The sequence below is a fragment of the Salvelinus fontinalis genome, chromosome 11, assembly GCF_029448725.1.
Source record: "Salvelinus fontinalis isolate EN_2023a chromosome 11, ASM2944872v1, whole genome shotgun sequence".
Lineage (NCBI taxonomy): Eukaryota > Metazoa > Chordata > Actinopteri > Salmoniformes > Salmonidae > Salvelinus > Salvelinus fontinalis.
In genome coordinates this window covers 18,968,872-18,991,664 of record NC_074675.1, presented here as the reverse complement: position 1 = coordinate 18,991,664, position 22,793 = coordinate 18,968,872, and the positions used below count along the sequence as shown (strand labels likewise).

The window sequence follows — 22,793 nt, the reverse complement described above, 5'->3', positions numbered from 1 at the left end:
GACTCCAAGCTTTCTTCAAAAGTTGGCAGCTGTGTCAACTGAACAAACAAAGTAGGCAGTGGCATGGTGTATTTAGCCATAGAAGCACAGTGACATGCCTCAATGCAGTCATATTGGTTGGTTATTGGGGGTGTGGCTTTCAGTTGGCTCTTTTTGGCCACCCATCCCGTGAGTTAATCTGTTCTGTTATATTTCATCAAATCGGACTAACTCAGTGCACTGCTTGCTATGAATTCTATATGATGGTGTTTGCATGTTTATGTAAAAAGATGAATGGCCTGTTTGAAACACTGACAAGTAAAGAGCAGTTTTGATGTTGTTGCTAAATCTAATTTGGTGGGCCTGGCTCCCCCAGTGGGCCCACCCTTGCCTACGCCTCTGGTTAAGAAACATCACGTCAAATCTAAGGTTACCACAAATGACTGACTGAAGAGATATTTTTTCAGTCATGACCACTCCAGCTCTTAAGGTGGCAGTAAAGTCTAATCTCTGCACTGTCTATACCTATTAAAGAGAGAAGAAGAAAGAAGTGCTACCGTAAATTGCCACTATTTACATTGCTTTGCGTCCACCGCCTGCTGATTGCCGGTAAAATGGGGCAGGGCTAGGGCAGCTTCGTAACGCTTTGCCTAATCTGGAGCAGTTCATATATGTGATTGTGAAACATAGAAATTACCACTCGATTAGACCTGGATTTGACATTATGGATCCCAATCGGATAATTCAAGCCCTGAAAGGGACGATAGATCCCAACCTCCGGATAGCGGCTGAAAACGAACTCAATCAGGTGGGTGGATGCCCAAAATAACTTTGTTGTTTTTGTTATCCGGTCAGCATGAACCAATTTCCAGAAAGGGTTGACCGTGTTTATGATTTGGATCGCAATAAGGCCGTGTTTCGGGATCAATGATTAGTCCTTCTATAACTTATGTTTGCATCTCTCTGTTTATTGTGTAGTACACGAAACTGTAGATTGACATGTGATGTAATTTGCAACACAAACTGTTGCACCGGAGAACAATAGAAATGTGAGGGAGTGTGCGCACACTGTGCAGCAGTCCGGAGATGGGGCTGTTCGTGAAACAATGTAACTAGCAAGTGTCCGATTGGATTGGATTGGATTGTAATTGTAGACGTCACGCGCCAGTTGAAACATTGAAACAATTGTAACAATTGCAGCAATTTCAGCCAGCGATAGTAAAAGTTTACAATTTTGATGGTTCATTGGATTTGACCGGTGAATTCTAATCAGGACAAATGATTGGTGTGTCTGTATGAAATGCCTGTCAGTCAGTGATGCAACCAAGTGAAATTAGGAGCATTTGCTGGAGACAGAACGCTGACTGTTCTGCAGCGGAAGAGCAGTTCTGACAGGGAGAGGAGGAGGGATAGAGGGAGATAAAGAAAGAGCGAGGTTCAAAATATCCCTCCTTTTTTAATTGTTGTTTACTGGTTATATCTTTGACAGACCATGGCTCTTTTTTACTACCATAAATCTGATAACTGGTCTGGCAAGATTGATGTGAGAGCGAGTGAATAGGCTACATGCTTCACCTGCTCTGTATTTTCCTTGTTCTTCAGTTAGTATTGACATCAACAAACAACCTGGGAATCCACCTCCTTACACTCTGCTCTGTCATCATACAATTGTTTGACCACTGTGCTCACTGTGTGCTGTAGATGTGAAGCTGACAGCTGAAGTAGTCAGGCGCTTGACTGTATGTGGTCCGATTTGGCTTGAGCTCGTTTCAAAGCAGTATCTTATTTTGTGTGTTCCAGTCGTACAAGATCATCAACTTCGCCCCCACTCTGCTCCAGATCATTGTGTCCGAACAGGTGGAGTTCCCTGTTCGCCAAGCAGGTAAGAACCCTGCCTCAGAACATTACATAAAGACCTGCATCTGGCTGTTTTTAAAACATCACTGGACCAATGCAACAACTATAAACAACACTGATAATAGCTTCACTTTGGGCCGGTGTCCCGGACACAGATTAAGCCTAGTCCTGGACAAAAGATCAAAGATTCTTCATTAAGCAGGCTTTTTAGTCCAGGACTAAGCTTAATCTGTGTCTGGGAAACTGGCACAAGAATGAATAAATTAATTGTAAAGCAGAATTGTGTCAGTCTTGCCAGTCTGAGTGATCTCTGTTTGCTAGCGGCCATCTACCTAAAGAACATGGTGAGCCAGTACTGGCAGGACCGCGAGCCCTCTCTAGGGGAGGTGGTGTTCCCCTTCAACATCCACGAGAACGACCGGACGCAGATCAGAGACCACATCGTGGAGGCCATCATCCAGTGTCCCGAGTCCATCCGGTGAGTCCTGCTGTCCTAACCTCCTTTACCGCCCTTAACCCGCTAACCCTTACCTCTTAGCCTGATACTCAGGGCAGGTGGTGCCCTGCTCCGGTCCTCTGCTCTGCTCTACCTAGAGCCTTTGAAACCGGGTCACTTGACTGTTTAGATAATCTGTGACTACAAGTGCCCAATGAAGAGGGATGGGAGGATCATTTAGTGATGGCATGTTATAGAAAGAATACAATGCTGATGTATGTGTGTGTATTCTCTCTCCCAGGGCCCAGTTGACAGTGTGTTTGCGAGCCATCATAAAGCACGACTTCCCCGGGCGCTGGACGGCCATAGTGGATAAGATTGGCCTGTATCTGCAGTGTCAGAACAGTGGCAGCTGGTACGGCAGCCTGCTGGCCCTCTACCAGCTGGTCAAGACCTACGAGTGAGTCAACCAACCGGCGCTGTTTGTCCCACCTGAGGACCCGTCACTCTCACTGGTGATCAAGTCGTAACGGTGCTGTGTTATGAGCCACCATTTTCAGTCCTAGTTTAGTAGTTCTAGTGTATAAGCGGAATGATATAAATGAATATTCCATTCACATTTTTCAGTCATTGCACCCAGCCTGTTGTCGATGATATCACGTCTGCGTGCTGTCTCTTGCTGACGTGCTGTGTGTGTGTGTGTCAGGTATAAGAAGGCGGAGGAGAGGGATCCGTTGCTAGCAGCCATGCAGATCTTCCTGCCCCGTATACAACAGCTCGTCACCCAGCTACTGCCTGACGGCACCATCTTCTCTGTCCTCATACAGAAACAGATCCTCAAGATCTTCCACGCACTCGTACAGGTGAGAGAAGGGACTGTGTGACTGACTGACTGTGCGCGCGCAAGTGTCTGTGACTGACTGCATGTGGCATGCGTGTGCACGTTTGTGTGATACTAATACCAGTGTGTCTCTATTCTGCTCCTACAGTACTCCCTGCCTCTCCAGCTGATTAATAACACAGTCATTACCCAGTGGATGGAGCTCCTCAGAGCTGTTATGGACAGAGATGTCCCCCCAGTAAGTTTTATTTCATCCTTCATTGTGTAGGCCTGTCTGCCTTCTGCGAATTCTTCGACCTACGTTGTCTATTGAAGGGGAGTAGCGAACCTCTGTTGTGTGTGTGGTTGCTAGGAGACGTTGGAGGTGGATGAGGACGACCGTCCCGACTTGGTGTGGTGGAAGAGTAAGAAGTGGGCCCTACACATCATCACCAGATTGTTCGAGAGGTGAGGGGGCACGGGAGATGTATTTGTGTGTTGATGAATTTGGATGTATGTTGATGTGAATGTGTTTGTGGATCGTAGCCTTTTTTTCAGTCTAACCATGTTGTTCTATACTTGTGTGGTAGGTACGGAAGCCCAGGCAACGTGACAAAGGAGTACGTTGAGTTTGCAGACTTTTTCTTGAAGACGTACGCTGTAGGGATCCAACAGGTAAGAGTTTGTAACATTATGTATAGATGTCTGTTAGTCCACATCTACCAATGTTGTGTGTGTGTGAGCAGCAGTAGTCTTCTGTTTAGTCTGACCCGGTTCCTTCTGTTGTGACCTCGTCTCTGGGTGGTCTCCTTCAGGTCCTGTTGAAGGTGCTGGACCAACACCGTCAGAAGCAGTATGTCACGCCTCACGTCCTCCAGAAGTCTCTTAACTACCTGAACCAGGGCCTGTCTCACTCCCTCACCTGGAAACACATGAAGCCACACATGCAGGCGGGTCAGACAGACACCACTACACCTGTCCCTCTGTGACACGTCAATAATAATGGATTTGATTTATATATATAGTGCTTTTCCATCACAAATGTGGGATTATGTGTGAAATTAGACATTGTTATACCGGTGGTGTGTCTGTCATAAGGTTGTGACATTACAACTTTGGATTGAGTTACAGTATGTGGCAGGTGATGATCAAAGTTAAATTTGTCTAATCTTTATGTCAGCATTTAGATCTGCTGTTTTATATACTTAGTAATTGAGCTAATCAGAATACTGCTATGCTTCTGAAAACTATGTTACAATTCCACTTTTAGTAGTTAACCTGAGTGTGTGTGTACTGTGCGTTCCACAGACCATCAGCCAAGAGGTGATCTTCCCTCTGATGTGTTACAAAGACGAGGATGAGAAACTGTGGCAGGAGGATCCATACGAGTACATCCGCATGAAGTTCAGTGAGTAGACACACGTTCCATAACTCAATCAGTTAGTAGTTATGGAGGTAGAGGGACATTGAATGGTCAGTATACATAATGGCATGGTAGCTTGAAAATGTATGGCTTCCATAGAATAGAGATGTTGTGATCTTGGCTGGGTTTCATTCTCTGTTCCAGATGTGTATGATGACCATGCCCTCCCTGCCACCGCCGCCCAGAGCCTCCTGTGTAAAGCAGCCCGCAAGAGGAAGGAGGTGAGTGGAGAACCACACTAGAACCTAACAAAAACTACCCAACAGTCCTAAATAGATTACTTTCCTCATTTCCCTTCCTTAACTGAGTCTTCTCTGATATGACTTGCATCACTGCTCTGTATGACTTGCATCACTGCTCCCCCCCCCCCCCCCCCCCCCCCCCTTGCCAGGTTCTTCCCCAGATGATGGAGTTCTGCCACCAAATCATGATGGAGCCCTCTGCTGACCCCCGCAGGAAGGATGGGGCGCTGCACGTCATCGGCTCACTGGCCGAACTCTTATTGAAGGTCAGCAAGTGTGGCTGTCTCTGTACTTTCCCCCCTTGTTTTATTACCTGTTTAGTCTATCTGTGACTGAGTCTTCTCTTCCTGTTGTCGTCCTGTAGAAGCGGGTGTACAGGGAGCAGATGGAGCTGATGTTACAGAACTATGTGTTCCCTCTACTCAACTCCCCTCTGGGATACCTCCGGGCCAGGGTGAGACACACACACACACACAAACACACGCGCGCGCGCTTTCACTCCAGGGACCCTCTAACCCAACACTTCTCATGGAGCTGAGAATGGGTGTGTAAGAACATGTAGGGTGGAAGGTAGCCTAGTGGTTAGAGCGTTGGACTAGTAACCGAAAGGTTGCAAGATCGAATCCCAGAGCTGACAAGGAACAAATCTGTCATTCTGCCCCTGACCAAGGCAGTTATCGCACTGTTCCTAGGCCGTCATTGAAATAAGAATTTGTTCTTAACTGACTTTTCTAGTTAAATAAAGGTAAAATAAAAATAGAAGAATGTGTGTGATTGTGTGTTAGCAGTTCTTTGATCTTTAAAATGGCTCCTTCCCTCTTTATACCTACAGTCCTGTTGGATGCTACAGTCCATCCATGTGAGTCAGAATGGTCTGTCAGTCCTGTTCTATATAGATTAAACATCCCCCTTCAGCTTTCTGCATATCTTTACCCTCCTCACCCCTGCTATTTTACTTACTGGCCATCTTCAGGCTGGTGATCGTGTTGGGAAGCACCACTGCACATTTTGGTGACTGGAAGTGGACAGTGCTGATTTGTACATAATGTGGATCGGCTCCACACTGATAGTGATGCCCATCCGTGTGGTATTTAGATCACTGATTGTGACCCTGTGTTTGTCTTCAGTCGTGCTGGGTGCTGCATTCGTTCAGCCCGCTGCATTTCCATAACGAGTTGGTCCTGAGGAATGCGGTGGAGCTGGTCAAACAGGGCCTCGTAGCAGACAAGGAGATGCCCGTCAAGGTGGAGGCTGCTATCGCCTTGCAGACACTGGTCAGCAACCAGGAGCAAGGTCTGAGGTTCACACACACGCATGGACGTGCACACATGCATACACAAATGCACAAGCGTCGCTAGCACACACACACACTCTGAACCCTCTCTCTCCCTCTCTTTAGCTAAGGTCTACATCAGGCCCTACATCCGGCCTGTCATGCAGGAGCTGCTCCACGTCATCAAGGAGACGGAGAACGATGACCTCACTAATGTCATTCAGAAGATGATCTGCGAGTACAACCAGGAAGTGGCTGTCATCGCCGTCGACATGACCCAGAACCTGGTACGCCTCCACTGGCCTGCTCTACTGTTTACCTGTGTGTGTGTGTGTGTGTGTGTGTGTGTAAGAGTCTTTGTATGTATACGATCTTCACCAGTATGATCCTACATAAAGAGTGAGAAGTAAGAGTGCATCTAACCTTTGTGTCTGTCTCTCTCTCTGTGTCTGTCTCTGTGTGTGTGAAAAGGCGTCTGCATGCTTCCTATCTGGAACAGTTTGTGCATATATTATGACAACATTTTGTGATGTTTTTGTTTGATTGGTCTTCGGCTAGGTTTTTTTTTTTGGCTGTTCGTGAAAAGTTTTCTCTCGAGGCAAGCCGAATTCGGTGGCGGAGAAATACTGCACCATACATCTTAGTTAGATGTAAAATTGCGTGACTAAGATCTCCTCGGCATGATATAGATCAATTCAGACTATTTTGGCTACGGCGTCTCAAGATGGACAAACAGTACTATTGTCGATTTTAATTTTTATTTCCCCCCCTCGTTTTTCAAGCAAAGGTCTTTTTAAGCGTGCACAGCCACACCGAAACACGCGAAAGAAAGCCTTAACACCCCCTGCATATGTGTCTTTCCAGGCTGAGATCTTCACCAAGGTGCTACAGAGTGAAGAGTATGAGGAGAGTGAAGACAAGACGGTGATGGCTCTGGGGATCCTCAGCACCATAGACACCATACTCACTGTTATGGAGGACCACAAGGAGGTGAGACAAACTGTATACTCACTCACACATTCTACAGATGTGTACACACACACACACACACACACACGCGCGCTCACCCTATTCCAAATCTAGTCCTCTGAAGCTCCAGTTGAATGTGTGATGATTGGTGATTGATTGCTCCCTCTCCCCTGCTTTGTTTGAACACACGGTGTTATGGAACGTGCGGTAAGTGTTATGTCAGACTAGGGCTGTGACGGTCATGGAATTTTGGATGACGGTAATTGGCCAGCCAAATGACTGTGCTCTCCGTAATAACCGTTTTTCCTCTCCGCTCGTGACTGCATGTGCCGCCATAGAAATAGAACGAATAGAACGGGCATCCCCATTCAAGTCAATGATGGCATGAGGGGTGGACTGGCGGCCATTTGAGCCACATCAGTTCATTCGAATGAACAATGTACATTTCAGCAAGGAGCAACAACGTTTCATAACGTTGTTAAGAGTCCACGTTACCGCAGAAACACTCAACCGTACGGATGCCCTGCCGTTCTGTCTTGAGTCTGCTGTTCGTTCCACATTTTTTCCTTCCACATTTTACGGTTATGACTGTTATTTTATCCATAACCGTTGGTTCTACGGTAATTGTACCAGTCCTATGCCAGACAGATATTAGCCTGTTATCAATAGATATTTGACTATTTGATATCTCTCTTTCTCTTTCTGCCTGTATCTTTCCTCTCTCACCCTCTTGACTGCCTCCCGTTCTTTCGTTATCGTGTTCTCTCTCTTCCCCTCTCTCCATCTCCCTCTCTCTCAGATCACTCAGCAGTTGGAGGGCATCTGTTTACAGGTGATAGGCCTGGTGCTGCAGAAGCCCATCATAGGTATGGCAGGTGTGTGTGCTCACGTCACTGTCTGTTTTTGTGTGTACACACATACTCATTTGTTTGCTGTGTGTGTCTGTGCTTTTCACACACACAATAACCATATTAATCTCACTTTCCTGTTCCATTGAGCTACCCCCCTGTCTTGTATAGCACCTTGTCCATTTCCGTCTCACAATGAGCACTGTCTAATTATCAAAAGATGTTCTCCTTGTGCTTCCCAAATCCCAGATAACCAAGCACCATTCATGCCTGTAATTGGCGTGTGTTTGTGTGTGTGTGTGTGTGTGTGTGTGTGTGTGTGTAAGGAGAGAATACAGCTCTGTTAATTAATGGATTATGTGATAACTTGTATAATGGTAGTTTCCTTCAAGAGTGGGGGGGGGTTCACTGTGGAAGATTGTTTATTTCTCAGAGGGAAACATCAGTTCTATGATCTGTTTCTGTTAGTTGAGAATTATCCTTTTAATTGAATGATTAGAATATTCCGCCCTGAAACATATAATTGTATGGAATTGATTATAATGTATAACATCATAATCAATAAATGTGTAGTCTTAGTCAGAATTAGGGTAAAGACAATATGTCTTTATGGTATTATAAACACAGACTGTCTGAGCTCGGGGCCGACCTGACTAGAGATTTGGGAGAGAACGGGGAGTACGTCTCAAGGACAAGGTCTCCCTAATCTCTGTCGGCTGGGTAGTGAGACAGTGTGTGCGTCGCAGGACATTGTGTGCGTCTGTTTGGGTGTGTGTGTGTGCGTGTGAATGTGTGGGCGTGAGAAGTCAGTATAAAATGAATTGTTTTGTATTCTTGACTTTAGAACGTTCCCGTGAATAAACCTTTTTGACTATTTTAGCTGGGCCTCCGTCTGTTTCATTTGACCAGGATCTTACAAATTCTGGTTTGCAGACTGAGTAATATATAAATTAATTGGGTTATGTACCTGGAGAACATAATTCTCTTATCAGTTTCTTCCTCATCTCTCTCCCCTCCAGAGTTCTACGAGGAGATTCTGTCCCTGGCGTTTGGGCTGACCTGCCAGTCTATCTCCCCTCAGATGTGGCAGCTACTGGCGGTGCTCTACGAGGTCTTCCAGCACGACTGCTTTGACTACTTCACGGGTACAGTACTGAGTCCCTGGTCAACAGTCACCTGGGCCTGTTAGTGGGAATATTGGGCTTACACACCTGTCTAGGTGAACATTGAATATCACAGTGAACGTAGTGTCGACTGGCATGATGGTGACGCCGATACTGGCCAAACGCGCTGATGATCGCGGTCTGTTCTCTTTCAGATATGATGCCTCTTTTGCACAACTACGTTACCGTGGATACAGACATGCTCCTGTCCAACCCCAAATATTTAGAGGTCATATACACCATGTGCAAAAAGGTGAGCGTGAGCATATATGTGTGTGTGTGTGTGTATTCAGGTAGAGTTTGATGACGTGTCTGATGTTCGGACCTTTGACTCCTGTGCTGTAGGTGCTGACCAGTGATGCGGGTGAGGACGCAGAGTGTCACGCTGCTAAGCTGCTAGAGGTCATCGTCCTCCAGTGTCGGGGGAGGGGCATCGACCAGGTGAGAGGAACCGCGAAGGCTTCTGGGTAGTATTTAAGGGGTAGATGTGGTCCCAGTTCAGCCCAAATCAGTTTGCACGGTATTTCCTTTTCATACCCTCAATCTCCCGTTGGGAGGGATGATTGCTATCAATATTGTATTGATTCTTCTCTCTCACCCGCATGTGATTTGGCACAGTTCTATCTCTTGTTTGCTCTCGCTCTCTCCCCCCCTTCCTCCAGTGTATCCCGTTGTTTGTGGAGGCTGTGTTGGAGCGGCTAACCCGAGGTGTGAAGTCCAGTGAGCTGAGGACCATGTGTCTGCAGGTGGCCATCGCTGCTCTCTACTACAACCCAGCCCTGCTCATCCACACGCTGGACAACATGCACTTCCCCCACACCCCACAGCCCATCACCGCTCACTTCATCAACCAGTGGATGAATGATACTGAGTTCTTCCTGGGGTACGTGTATAAACTAAGCCATACGCCCTACGTCCTACGCCCTATACACTACCCACTATAAAGTACACAGTGGATAAACAACGTGCCCTAAACCATGTTCCCTAAATACTACTAGACCCATACTGTATACGGTCCACTTCAACTATATTGTTAGTCATCACTGAGTCACACTGTGTTCTTCCTATAGCAGTGTTTAAACATAAGGGACATGCAGTACTTGTACCTACTACAGTACACTCTACAGGATTTATTCACCACCTACCTGGAGTTCATTGTCTCTCTCTCCACTCCTCTCTCTCCCTCTCTCCACTTCTCTCTCTCCCAGGCTCCATGACCGTAGGATGTGTATCATCGGACTGAGTGTTCTGATGGAGCTACCCTCCAGGCCACTGGTGGTAGAGGGGATAGCGGCTCAGATTGTCCCCAGCGTCCTGCTCCTCTTCCTGGGGCTCAAACACCTTTACTTCTCCCGCCTCAACAAGCCAGACCTTCTGGCCTGCACTGGGGTACCGGAGGAAGACCAGAACGGTGAGAGGGGGAAAACGGGCGACAGAGGAGGAGAGGAGACAGGACAAATGAGAGGGGAATGGAGAGAACAGGCAAGAGAGGAGGAGAGAAAAGGAAAGGAGAGATGCTAATACTGTTGAATCATACCCGCTTCTTGGAACCCATGGGGTAAGGCCAGGGATAATGTCAATGGTAGAAGATTAAGCCACTACTAAACATTGCTATGGATGTGGTAGGAATCAGTCCTCAGCTGTTCATGTGTGTTGCTTTACACATCTATGGCCAGGTTTCAACACCTCTGGACCTCTCTCTCTCGCTTGACTTCTCACTCTGCCTTCAGGTCATATTAGTTGCACTACATTTCCCTACATGCCGCAGGGCAGCTGTGCTGGCATTCCTCAGTCAAGTGTAAAGAACCTGGAGTTCCAGAATATTCAGAGTGCTTCTGGGGGTTGTAGTGTTGTTGTGCAGTCAGACACAAAGGTAGTAGATGAGACTAGCTCAGAGGGAATGACTTGGAGTGTTCCTCTGTCACATTTAGTCTCCATATTCGCTCCATTTAAGTTAATTTACCTTCTGGGAATATAGGAGTGTTATTGGGAACAGCAGGGTGCAGGGGAGGTTAGGACGAAGGAAATTGATATGCATGTTAGCTTAGCAGCTGTTACTGTAATTTGGCATATTTAAAATGGCATTAAGAAAAATTGTGCTTTTCAAAAAGGTGAAAGGGTTATCTTTTTCTATTCATTATGTTTGTCTGTCTGTCTGCGTGTCTGTCTGTCTGCGTGTGTGTTGCATCCACAGAGGAGATCCCTAGTGATGAGGACGAGGTGAATGAGAACTGTAACGCCATGATGCAACAGCAGACCTGCACACGCGTAGGCCACGAGGACGACGATGAGGAGGAGGAGGATGATGAAGACTACTGGGATGAAGAAGGGCTGGAGGGGACACCCCTGGAGGAGTACAACACGCCCCTGGAATATGACAATGGAGAGGACGAGTACCAGTTCTTCACCGCTGCCCTACTCAGTAAGTGGTTACACATCTACACACACCAACTCACACACAAACGCACACACAGTTACTTGTGCGCACACACAGGAAAAACAAATATGCATGCATACACGTACGCACGCATGCGCGCGCGCACACACACACACACACACACACACACACACACACACACACACACACACACACACACACACACACACAGGCATCTAACCCTTACTCTATCCTGTGTGTACTATAGGGGTCCAGAACACTGACCAGCCTTGGTACCAGTCTCTAACCACGCCCCTCAGTGATGACCAGAAGAAACAGCTGCAGGAGATCTACAGCCTGTCCCAGCAGAGGAGGAGCACCGCCGCCAAGGGCCAATGGTGAGGCAGAATAGTGGACGGGGTGCCAATGGGGAGAGAGAGGACGGGGGACCAATGGGGAGAGAGAGGACAGGAGGCCAATGGGGAGAGAGAGGACGGGGGGCCAATGGGGAGAGAGAGGACGGGGGACCAATGGGGAGAGAGAGGACGGGGGACCAATGTGGAGAGAGGACGAGGGGGTGAGGGCTAATTGGGAAAGAGGGGAGAGGGCCAATGGGCGGGAGAGAGAGGACAGGAGGCCAAGGTCCATTGGGTTGGGAGATGGTGAGGCTGAAGAATAAGAATGCAAGGTGAAAAATACAAAATACAACAACAGTAAAATGTTATTGATTTAAACATGTATTTTGACAAGCATGCTGTATTTTCCATTCCGTTGAGTCCTAACACTGTGTCATGTTGTTTCAGAGCTGTAAGGGACATGGCTGCAGGCCTGGATGGAAGGAGGAGTAGCAGCAGAGTTCTGGCCTGATTTGAAGTGGATTTAAAACACACCAAGAACTGTTTCAGACCAGATCTATCTAGACTTTACTGATCCCACCAACACCGGGCCATCTAGAACCGTAACTGAACTTGGTGGAGACCCACCAGGACTTTACACTACACACTTTACGGTTCACATCTCAGACCGTAATTGGACCACACCCACCCCAGAGAGAGAGAGAGAGAGCGTGTGTGAGATTGATGTCCTGCTCTGTATCACTGACCAGCGAATTCATCTTCTAGTACAGTGCAGTCCTTGGGTCTGTGATTCCGTAACTGTGTGAATGTAAGTATTGTACACAACATCTCTGTTTCTCTATAGCCTGACTTTTGTATGGTCTCGAGAGGACTGGGCAGATGTCCTTGGTTGCCATGGCATCAATCAGAACCATGTGTCAGTCTGAACCAAGGCTGTGGTGCTAATGGACGGACGGACAGACAGGCTTGTTTGGGGTGAAGGGTTAGGGGTCAGTGACCTTTGACCCACGGGGGGGGGGGGGGGGGGGGGGGGGTTCCTGTCACACTGATGAATTGTAATAGGGGGCAAGATGCTGGGATGAGAGCTTTTGTTTGTCTTTGTTTTGTTTTTTTACAACTGTTTTCATTTAACTTAAGAAAATCATAAACGTTCATGTAACATCTAGCCCTGTGCTTTTTCCTGTTATGTTACTATAGTGTGTGTTTGTAGGTTTGTGTGTGTGTGTGTGTGGGGAGGGGGGGGGGGGGTTAAGATTTTATATTGATTTCACACAGAGGATACTGCAGTAGCTGAAACATTCCGTCTTTGTACATCTCTTCCTGCTCTGTTGAATCAATACTAGGTCAGAGTTCACTACTGCGACCAATCCTCATTTATAAAACATCCAGCTCAGTAACACACAGATGGATTGAACAACTACTGTAACATCATGCAGGTTAACAGTATCAGCAGGAGTAAATGTGTTTTCATAACATAATTTATAGGCTTCTCCCAGGGCCCTGTTCAAATACTTCAAAAGGGATTCCTCCCTTCCTCCATGGTTCTGACACAAGACAGAGGGCATAACATGGTGGAATCTGGCTTTCACCAGTCTATCAACTATCTGGACTTGGGTGTCAAATTCAAATCACAGCTGGGAATCTCTCCATGCCCGACAGTTCTTTCTCTCATGTCCCCAGCTGTCTAGAAAGAGGAGCCAACTGTGAAAGGAGTTTCCTCTGGAATGTTAGAGATGTCCAAATACCACAGGGCTTCTTTTGGCATTTTATAGTCACTATTTGATTCTCTAGTCAGAGGGCTCTGCTTGCAGGATTGGTAGTCAGATCCCGGTGTTTCAGACGGGACGCTTGGATGGGTTTTGGTGCGGCAACTGCGATCTCGCTCTCCCTCTCCCGGTGTTAGTATTCTGTGTGTGTTCGGCTGCAGTTTGTATGTTCTAGCCCACTGCAGTTTCTACTGAAGACTGTGTGTGTGCAGGACAGTAAGGAGCAGCCAAGCGTTGAAGAGCTGTCGAACTCTGTGGGCGGTGAAACCAACATAGGGTGTGTGTTATTTGTTGTTGACTAGTGTCCTGGAGTTGTTTCTCTCCAGAAAATGTTCTGTTGCAGTCTGCCTCTGCAATTAAGCACTGCAGTGAATTATGTTCTCAAACAAACACCCTCCCCCCCCTCTCTCTCTTCATTTCTATTGGTCTGTATGACAGTTTCATGTAGGTGATGTTGCGTGTACCTGACGCTTCCAGGCCATGCTAGGATGCTGTTCCACTAATCTGTGAGAGAGAGAGAGAGACAGAGTTAACTCTAGTCTACTGCCCTGGTAATAATGGATGTCATTCTCTGGCCCCTGTGTCCCAGTCAGGGTGCCTCTCCTCCAGCCTGCCTGGTGGCCTCTTTCCCCCTGGGGAGCAGAGTGGAGGTAATGATGATGGTCATAGACAGGGGTGTGCTGGGCAAGGCTAATCAGATCTGATAGTATAGTCTTACTAAAGCGGAGTATGAGAAGGGCAAACGAGGGCGGAGTCAAAGAGGGAGACCTCGCTGCAGTTCAGTAACCAAATAACTTCAGCTCACAGTTAAAAAGTGAGCTGAAGTCTCCAGCTAACTATTGAGTGGAGTACTGTGATGTGTGTTTGTTCTCTGGGGCAGCTAACTGCCTGTGGTCTCTGCAGTGTGTGCCTCTGTCAGAATCACTTACATGGATGGATGGATGGATGGATGGATGGATGGATGGGGGTAGGCAAAGTTCAGGTGAAGTGAATTTTGTGTCATGTGGCAGTTCCCTGCCCTTTATAGCCACCCAAAAACACACTCACACAGAGAACTCTCGTGTGTGTGTGTGTGTGTGTGTGTGTGTGTGTGTGTGTGTGTCCAGGACACACAGGGACCGTCTCCACACGCCAGTGAAGCTGAGACAGAGATGCAGACTGACAGTGCTGACTGTGTCTCTATCGGCCCTGTGTGAGTCAGAGGTCCCCAGACTCCGCCACGGATGGTGAGGAGTGGAAATATATATTTATATATATTTTGAACAGTTCTCAAGTTTCCCAGGTGCTGGTCTCAACTTTAGGGAGCGTCCACAAACAGTGTAGCCTCCCTATGAAACTGGCCTCTGCTAAGAGGAGTGGACTTCTATGGCACAGGTTGAAGTGTGCTGCCTCGCATTGTAACAATACAGGGTCACTGGTTCAAACCCCATTCCGGCTGACTACTCCCCCTCCACCGCTGCATTAGTAATGGGATATTTGATGATTCCTAATGGGGGTCTTGGCTACTTTGCAACCCCTGCTCACACACCAGTTAATTGCATTTGCTTTGGTAATGAGGGAGTCTGATTGGATATCATGAATCATGCGCCACTCTCCTGCCCTTGTGTCCCTTCTACTTGAATCCCGAAGGGGTTTTGAAGGAGAGCGGTTCTCCAGTTGGGCTGGTCTGTGATTCACTGTCAACTTTCCCGTTCAGAGGAATAAGGCAACCTCAGAGAGCGTTCCACACACTAAAGAACTTTATTTCCAGAGGATATGAGATGGTTCTGTACAGAGAAGAGATGTGAATGAATATACGAATAAACCACATGAGAGAGAATCAGTAATGGCACAAGAGCAATAATAGACTCCAAGGGGATAGTGACATCGGCAAAGGACTAAGTAACACATAGCATCAACTACTATTAACAACTAGCAATAGTAACAACCAACGGTAAATGCACACGTTTCAATAACAACATCACTCACCGTTGTCCACTTGGAGAGAGACTGAGGAGACTCTGACCTGAGCAGGCAGGACTCTCTGGTATCCTTCCCCCTAGCAACCTATTGGTGGCCTGATGGCAGAGGTCACTGGAAGTTTGGGTAGACAGTTGATGATCCCCTAGTCTCTGGCACCATCAGGTGATGGATGGAGTGAGCTGCATGAAATTAGAAACCTCACAGGCAGGAAAATCCATAACGGGTTTATTCTGACGCTTCCATCCCAAAGCTCTTCATACCGGAGTAGTAGTACCATAATCATCTCTCCTCCTAATGAGCTACTCATCCTCAAGTACACCTGTGAGATTTAATACCACCTCGTGCTGCGATGGGCCTGGCAGTGGCATAACTGCCAGGCAGGCTTGTTTTGCGGCAATCAGCCGCTAAACAATAATGAAATCAAACGCTATTGTAGAAAGAGAGAGGCCCACACTCGCCTCGAACATGTAACCGTATCATTACCAATGGATAACGGCTATTGTGGTCGACATGCTCCGTCTCCCACAGGAATGTAGGCCTGCCTAGCCCTGCTGAGTGGTGCGGCAGTTGGTGAGTGCACCATGCATTCTGAAGGCAATTAGTGCACAGAAAGCCACCTTGAACACTCACAGATGCACCATTCCAATGGGGGGGGGGGGGGGGGGAAACAAGCAAATTAATGAGGCAAAACCGTTTCATTCTTTATAGTCAGAGAGACCACAGAGAGCAGATGTTTGATTTTTCTCCTGGTCCCAGAATGGCGAGGTGAATATACGGTGTGCAGCAATGTTCCCACCATTTTCTTTCCAGCGCTGAGCAAATTTCAGGTCTGCTGAACACAAACATTGAAAGTTCTGTACAACTTCCAGGGTGTTTACTGTGAACACTGAGGCTGTACCTTCTAAGTTTTAACAGTGGCCAAGTAGGCTACTTGATCAAAATGTAGGCCTACCAGAGTGGCCTGCCATAAAAAACTATGGAGAAAATGCATCCCATAACATTTTAACATGGCAATAGCTGTTCTATCATTCAGCCGACAGTAGCAGCTAATATGTGGTGTTGAATGTCGGCCTACATTCCATGAGACTTTTGAAAAAAAACACGCAGGGCTTGACATTAACCTGTTTATCCACTTGTTGTTCAGACAAGGTGACTGAAAATGCTGTTGTGTTGTTTGATGCAAGAAACCACTTTGCAAAATAAAATGCATTATTATTCTCATACCATTACTACAGAGAATCAGACGCATTATGCTACACTCTGCCTATTGGCTACTTAGCTTATTCAAACCTGTCTCAAAATACAACACTGCCCCTTTTAAGACAAAAGCAAAAGCTCTTTACCTGACTGGCTTTTCAAAGTTGTCTAGAAATTTACATGTTTTGTGCTCTTGTAGGAAGCAATCACTCCCCTATTGCTGACTACAAATAATCTATAACCAGGCTAATAATTCACTAACTAGCAGAGGATATGAACAAAATGTGCATGTGGCTACATGCAGATCTTGCTTTGATCTCACAAGTTCATCTACTCATGACTGCTCATGCTGTAAACATATTCCAGTTCAAAGTAATCAGCACAGATCCATATATGGAAATAGTCTATTTGCATATAGGCCTAATGCAACTCTGATTGTTTATGCTGCACCATACGGGTTGAGTATTGCTGTCAATGCAATAGAATCCTACTCCTATGCGTTCTGCCTACAACAAAATCTCTTGCATAGTTCGTTTTGTTTGAGTATGTTGCATTGAAAGTGGCTAGTGTTGAGTCGATCACAACTGCCACAGTAAAGGGAAACGTTGATAGTGTTAACAGGGAAAACTCTAGAACAGTGGTCAGCAACCTTTTCTGAGTCAAGATCAAAATGCAAGCCGAGATCTACCGCTCAGAATTTTTTTTTTAACATGACTTAAAAAACGTAAGCCTATGCAACATTAACCAATTAAAAACAGTACTGTAGCAATGAGGTTGTGCAGAAAGCTATAGGCCCAATACATTATCACTGCATATTGGCTTTGCTTGAATTGCCCTGCCAGTGCATTGTTGTTCCGGACATTTTTTTTAATAATAGTGAAAAAATCAAGGTAGGCTATATGATCACACTGGTAATAGATCCATTGTTGTATTACTTGTGCGGCACAGCTGAGTGAGCATACATTTCAATAATTTGCTTTTTATTTTTATTTTACTGGGCTGACGGTACCTGCATCCGATGGTCAGTCTCAGCTGAGGGAGAGCGCAGCAGACTGAAGGTCCGTCTCTCAACATCCCTCCTCTCTCTCTTTCCTCCCCTGACGCTGACCAAAAAGGGACAATGTCTTCCAGCTGACGACAACTCCAGTCGCACGGCATTATTTCTGCCTCATGCACAAATTCATGTTTTACTCCTATGAACAGAGAAAGTGAAATATTCCATGATATTAAAAAAGACCCAAACCACGAATAATAACGCAAGCCTATTAATACGTTCCTACTCATTCATTACTGGTGCAATGCTTGTTGTAGCGCTGAATACAGTTGACAGTGCTGAGTAGAAACTTAAACATTAACTCATTCATAAAAACAGCAGCTCTTTGCTGTATTTGTTGACAGTCTCTCTCTAGTCATGTTTTTAAACGTTTTGAAATCTCACAGTATCAATTTTGATGTAGCTTTTTTTGTGCCTGCTTCATTACTGCAGACACGGTCATCTGAGCCATTCGATTGGCCAGCGGTAATCGGGTTGGTGACCATTGAACATCACTCAACTTTCCAAAGCAATCTCTTGCTTCTCTCTGTGGACTGATATTTCTGCGCGGCAGTCTCGTGGCTACTGCGCAGTTTAGAGCGAACATTGGTGCGCAAAATGGATACTTAAACCCAGGTGAATAGCGAGCTGCTAATGGATGAAACAAATGGTCGAGAAGACGACCTTGATCCGTGTGGCCAGCTAGACGCCAGCTGCTGGGTAAAGAAATGGCCTGGAACAGCCTTCATGATGATGTGGATACAGCAACAGTATCATATGCATTTTATAAGTCAGGGATGGACAGCTGGCGGCCCACGGGCCCCACCACATTTAAAATGCCCTTGGATCAATTTCCACAAAATAAAATATTATTTTGAAACTCCTGTTGGGTCTCAACTGTTGCAAGTTAGAATATACAAGGTGCAATTTCGACACAAAACATCTCTCCACCCTATGGCAAAATGTGTACACTTGCAGGAAATTAGCTGTGAAACAGCTCATTTTCCCAATGGCAAAATGAGCAGAATTGCTTGAAATGAGTTACAAAATTGCTAAATCATGTGTCCCATGGCAAAAAAATGTGTAGGATTGCAGCAGTTGCTCTATAACTAACATTCTCTACACCCCGCGAGCATCTGTGGCTCTCATGAGTTCAGATTTGTTGTGGCCCCCCACCACCATCAAAGTTGTCCATCCCTGATAGGATATTCTGTCACCACACAACCCTCTGGCAATGACTAGAGAGCAAGAGAGGGGGAGGAAGGAGAGTAAGGGAAGGAGTACTTGACAACTTAGAGTTGTCTTGCCCTTTAGCATGTCTTTCCCAGTAGGCACGCCCCACCCCCTCCTTCTCCCCAGGTCCTGTCATGCTGGACTCAGGGCACAGGAGGTGGTTGTCTGCAGGTGTTGCACGCCAGTTTGTTTCCTGGCGGTGTGTACATGGTTCAGTGATCAGTGTGCCCCAGTGTACCCTTTGCCAACCCCCTACTGTGCCATCAGAGCCCCCTCCCTAGTACCCCCCACTAGCTGTAGTGACAGAAAGCTATTCTCAAGTAGTAGAAGGGCAATTGAAGTGTTTGTCAAACATGTTATTCGTACCCTATTAAAAATGTGCTTCACGGTAAAGTCTTCACTTGTATTCAGCACATGATTTGATTTAAAGCACATAGCCTGTGCGTTTTCATCACGAGTGGAAACACTTTTGTGTGTGTTTTGTGTAATTTAGCACGGTGCAGTGTTGCGTGAGTGTCTTGTAGGCAGTCATAGTTGTCAGTCTGTGTTGCTCTCACCGCCACTCATGTAGCTGCTGACTTGCCACATCCAGGGACTGTAACACACACTCTGCTGCAGTGAATGAGTGTTAGTAACAAACTCCTCATTATGGAGTTAATAAAGCTGCATAAAAACATAGTCTCTAGGTTGCTTTTTTGAGTAAGGCAGCTCCAAAATGCAGGTGTTTCAGCCTAGCTCAGTGCTTTCTGTGTTGGGAGTGGCCAGCGGAAAATATGGAGCGTAGGGGTTGGTAATGTTCTCCAGTTGTGCTGTGATTGGCTCAGTGTTGTGTTACTCATGGGGACAAAATTCAAGCCCCTTTGGTGCTGCCATAGAGTTACATTAGAAGGTCATTGGCCACAGATAAAATGACGTCAAATCACGTTATATGTACCGTAGCTTTGATTGGACTGATCATGTCAACATAATACTTTCTAAATCTTAGCTAGCAGTCATCATAATGAATCAAGTCGACAATCTGCAGGCAAATCCTTTTTAATCCTTGTCATATTAAGAGAAATAATGAAGAGAAATTATAGATAAAACGTATCGGTGCTCATCGGCCATGGGACATAAACATTGCACAACAAGTTGGAAATCGCAAATTCAACAATGAGTGGTTTGGAAGGAATCGGTGACAGTGACTAACTGCAAGCATTGCAAAGCAATCACTAGCCTGCTATTCATTGGAGTGCCTGTGTGGTCCCAAGTCTGGGATTAAGGGTCTCTTTTCCAAGCTTAAAATGATAAACATTCAACATTGGCCATGCTGTCAATGAAGCATGATTTGTGCCGCGCTCAAAACAACTGTTAACTTGGTACAGCGAAATCTGACTTCAATGAGTTCAAGACAACTGGAAACTCAGGAAAAACAAGCTCAGACTAGGAAAACATCCAACTCGGAATTGTAAATCCGGAACTCTGGCCTCTTTTTAGAGCTACGACCTGAAGATCACTGACGTCATCATGATTCACCTTGTTTTTTTTTTTTCAAGTTCCCAGTTGTCTTGAAAGCACCATAAATCCAGAGAATGCCAGACTTTGATGACAAAGTTTGATGACAACATTTGCCCACAATGGACCGCTGTGCCACCTTCCTGTTCAAGTGAGCACAGCACAACAAGGTGAGTCCAAAAATGTATTGTATGCTGCTGCATAAATTATGTAATATGCCAGGGAGATATGTATACTGTAACTAAGAAGGTAATACTAAATGTATGTTGTGTAGTAAGCTGTTAATAGCCCATGTGCCTCACCCTAATAATTTGGTCTATTTACCCCTCTTAATTTCACCTACTATTCTGACTTGGTGGTGCACATGTAGCCTATAACCTGTTTTAGAGAAATGTAATCATTGAATATTGTAAGAGCTTTCATTGTCTGCTTATATGCCCCCTCTATTTATCCTACGGTTCTGACTTGGTGTACAGGGAGAACACTGTAAGAACGGCCCATGTTCTGAATTCTGTCAATGTACATTTCAAAAGTGCTGAACAAATAGTTTTATTGACTACGTCCTAGCTTGCTCATTGATGTCTTAATCAAACTGATGGATTGCCTCTTGTCCGCTCGTCATCTCCTTATGCCATAGTTTGTACATCTCAATTGTCAGTAGAAACCACATTTGTTTAAGCAAGTCAGCCATATCAGCTATGTTTTTTTAAAGGCAGTTAACGAGGCTGAATGAACTGTTTCGTTGCCAGACAAGGCTCCGCTGATAGCCAGATATAGCAGTGGTAAGGTGTTGGGACTGCTGTTGGGACTCTGCTGTTGGGATAGCTTTATGTAGGCCCTAACAGTTTGTGGGTACCGTTTGTCACCGTTATAGTGCAATTAATGTATGGTTTATTATTGTGTAGTGGCTTTGCTGGCATGCATCCCATATTATTATTATGTTTTGCCCCAAAGAGATTTTGATGCTAAAATCGCCGCTGTGTGTGGTCAGAATGACTAACCTGATGGATTATGGGAAGCAGCTATATGGATGTCCGCCACACTGCTTGAATAAGACATTATTTAGTCTGGTCCATCTGTGCTTGTCCTTCAGTGCAGTTGTGTTTTAATCTCACAGCCCTGTCCTGTCCTGATGCCTCTAAAACAGAGACAGAGAAAAAACGTCCTACCCTTGGCTCAGTCTGTCAAGGTTGTGGCGCTGGATTTGCTCACAGCCTCACACACATAGAGTAGGCTACATACACACCACTGCCCTGCACTGACAGACACACACACATACAAACTGACACACACACACACAAGCTCTGTGCCCACCATCCCCACAGGGCACAAAGAGACCTAATTCTCTACCCTTCATATGTCTGAGAGCTAAAGTCGTCTCAGGCGTCAGACTGGAACTAACAGATATGTTAATGTGAGTGGGAACACTCTGGATATTTAAGGGAACTGTATGTGTGTGTGTGTCCATCCTCATCTGTGTTTCTCATATATATATATATATATATATATATATCTCAGTCTGTGTGAGTTGGATTCATCCTAAAGCACTGTTAGCATTATTAAACACCAAACCCAAACAAATTCATACTGGATGTGATTGTATTGGCATATTTCCCTCCCAACAGATGGTGGTAAAAAGAAATAGGCCATTGTAGAAGTATAACCATTCCTCTTCATCAACAGGTGATGATGCTGCCTTGCCAATGCAACTTTATGGAGAGGGTCATTGGCATGGGCACTGGTGGTCGGCTGGTGTTTGGCCAGGCATGGCAGGACAGGAATGACAATGAGTAGTTTTAACCACAAGAGGGACAACGGCTGTGTTTAACTGGACAGACATATTCGGACACACACACACACACACACACACAATTTTTAAGTGCTACATCATTTGGAAGTCAAGTACCTGTATGCAATTGTCTCCATTAGTCATATTGCGTCAGCGGGGATGGTTTTGACACTGGCTCTGAGCTATCTGAGAATAGCCACTGTCTCTGTACTGGGACTGGACGATTTCTTCACCTTTACCTGCTGCATATGAATGTAGCCCTTCATTACTTGCCATCTTGACTGTACAGGTTTCTGTGGAGGACAGCAGCAGGAGTGGTGTGGGGTTGCAGTGGCCAGCTGGTGTGCCTGTAGCAGGGCCCGCTGGATGGATGATCATCATACAACTCAACAGCCGTTCCCACCGACCAGGCTGGCACAATACCTGCATTCTGCTGCTGAGGGCAAACTCAACACCAGCCTATTTAGAAATGATTAAAGTAATGCTTTGAAAGAGGGTTTTTTATGTATGGTGTTTTTGGAAAGTGTAGATTTAACATACTGACCTAGTGGATGTTTTTTCAATGGATTGATTTTC

At 45.9% G+C, this 22,793-nt stretch overlaps 1 protein-coding gene across 3 annotated transcripts; it reads left to right on the top strand.

The window, feature by feature from the left end:
• Positions 1-563: 563 nt before the first annotated feature.
• On the top strand, positions 564-12,749 carry LOC129865230 (importin-8-like). Of its 3 annotated transcripts, none has more exons than XM_055937835.1 (25): positions 565-787; positions 1,780-1,861; positions 2,158-2,314; positions 2,574-2,732; positions 2,979-3,135; positions 3,262-3,351; positions 3,466-3,560; positions 3,683-3,767; positions 3,908-4,042; positions 4,401-4,500; positions 4,660-4,736; positions 4,907-5,023; positions 5,122-5,211; positions 5,885-6,050; positions 6,157-6,317; positions 6,895-7,020; positions 7,799-7,865; positions 8,867-8,992; positions 9,166-9,263; positions 9,356-9,451; positions 9,673-9,893; positions 10,219-10,421; positions 11,205-11,432; positions 11,656-11,785; positions 12,191-12,749. In XM_055937835.1, coding segments are annotated over exons 1-25 (3,051 nt in total). In that variant the 5' UTR covers positions 565-703; the 3' UTR covers positions 12,192-12,749. The 3 variants fall into 3 exon arrangements, with proteins under 3 accessions (XP_055793808.1, XP_055793810.1, XP_055793809.1); XM_055937834.1 differs by having other exon boundaries at positions 7,799-7,874; XM_055937833.1 differs by lacking the exon at positions 12,191-12,749 and having other exon boundaries at positions 564-787; positions 7,799-7,874; positions 11,656-11,789.
• The last annotated feature ends 10,044 nt before the right edge of the window (positions 12,750-22,793 follow it).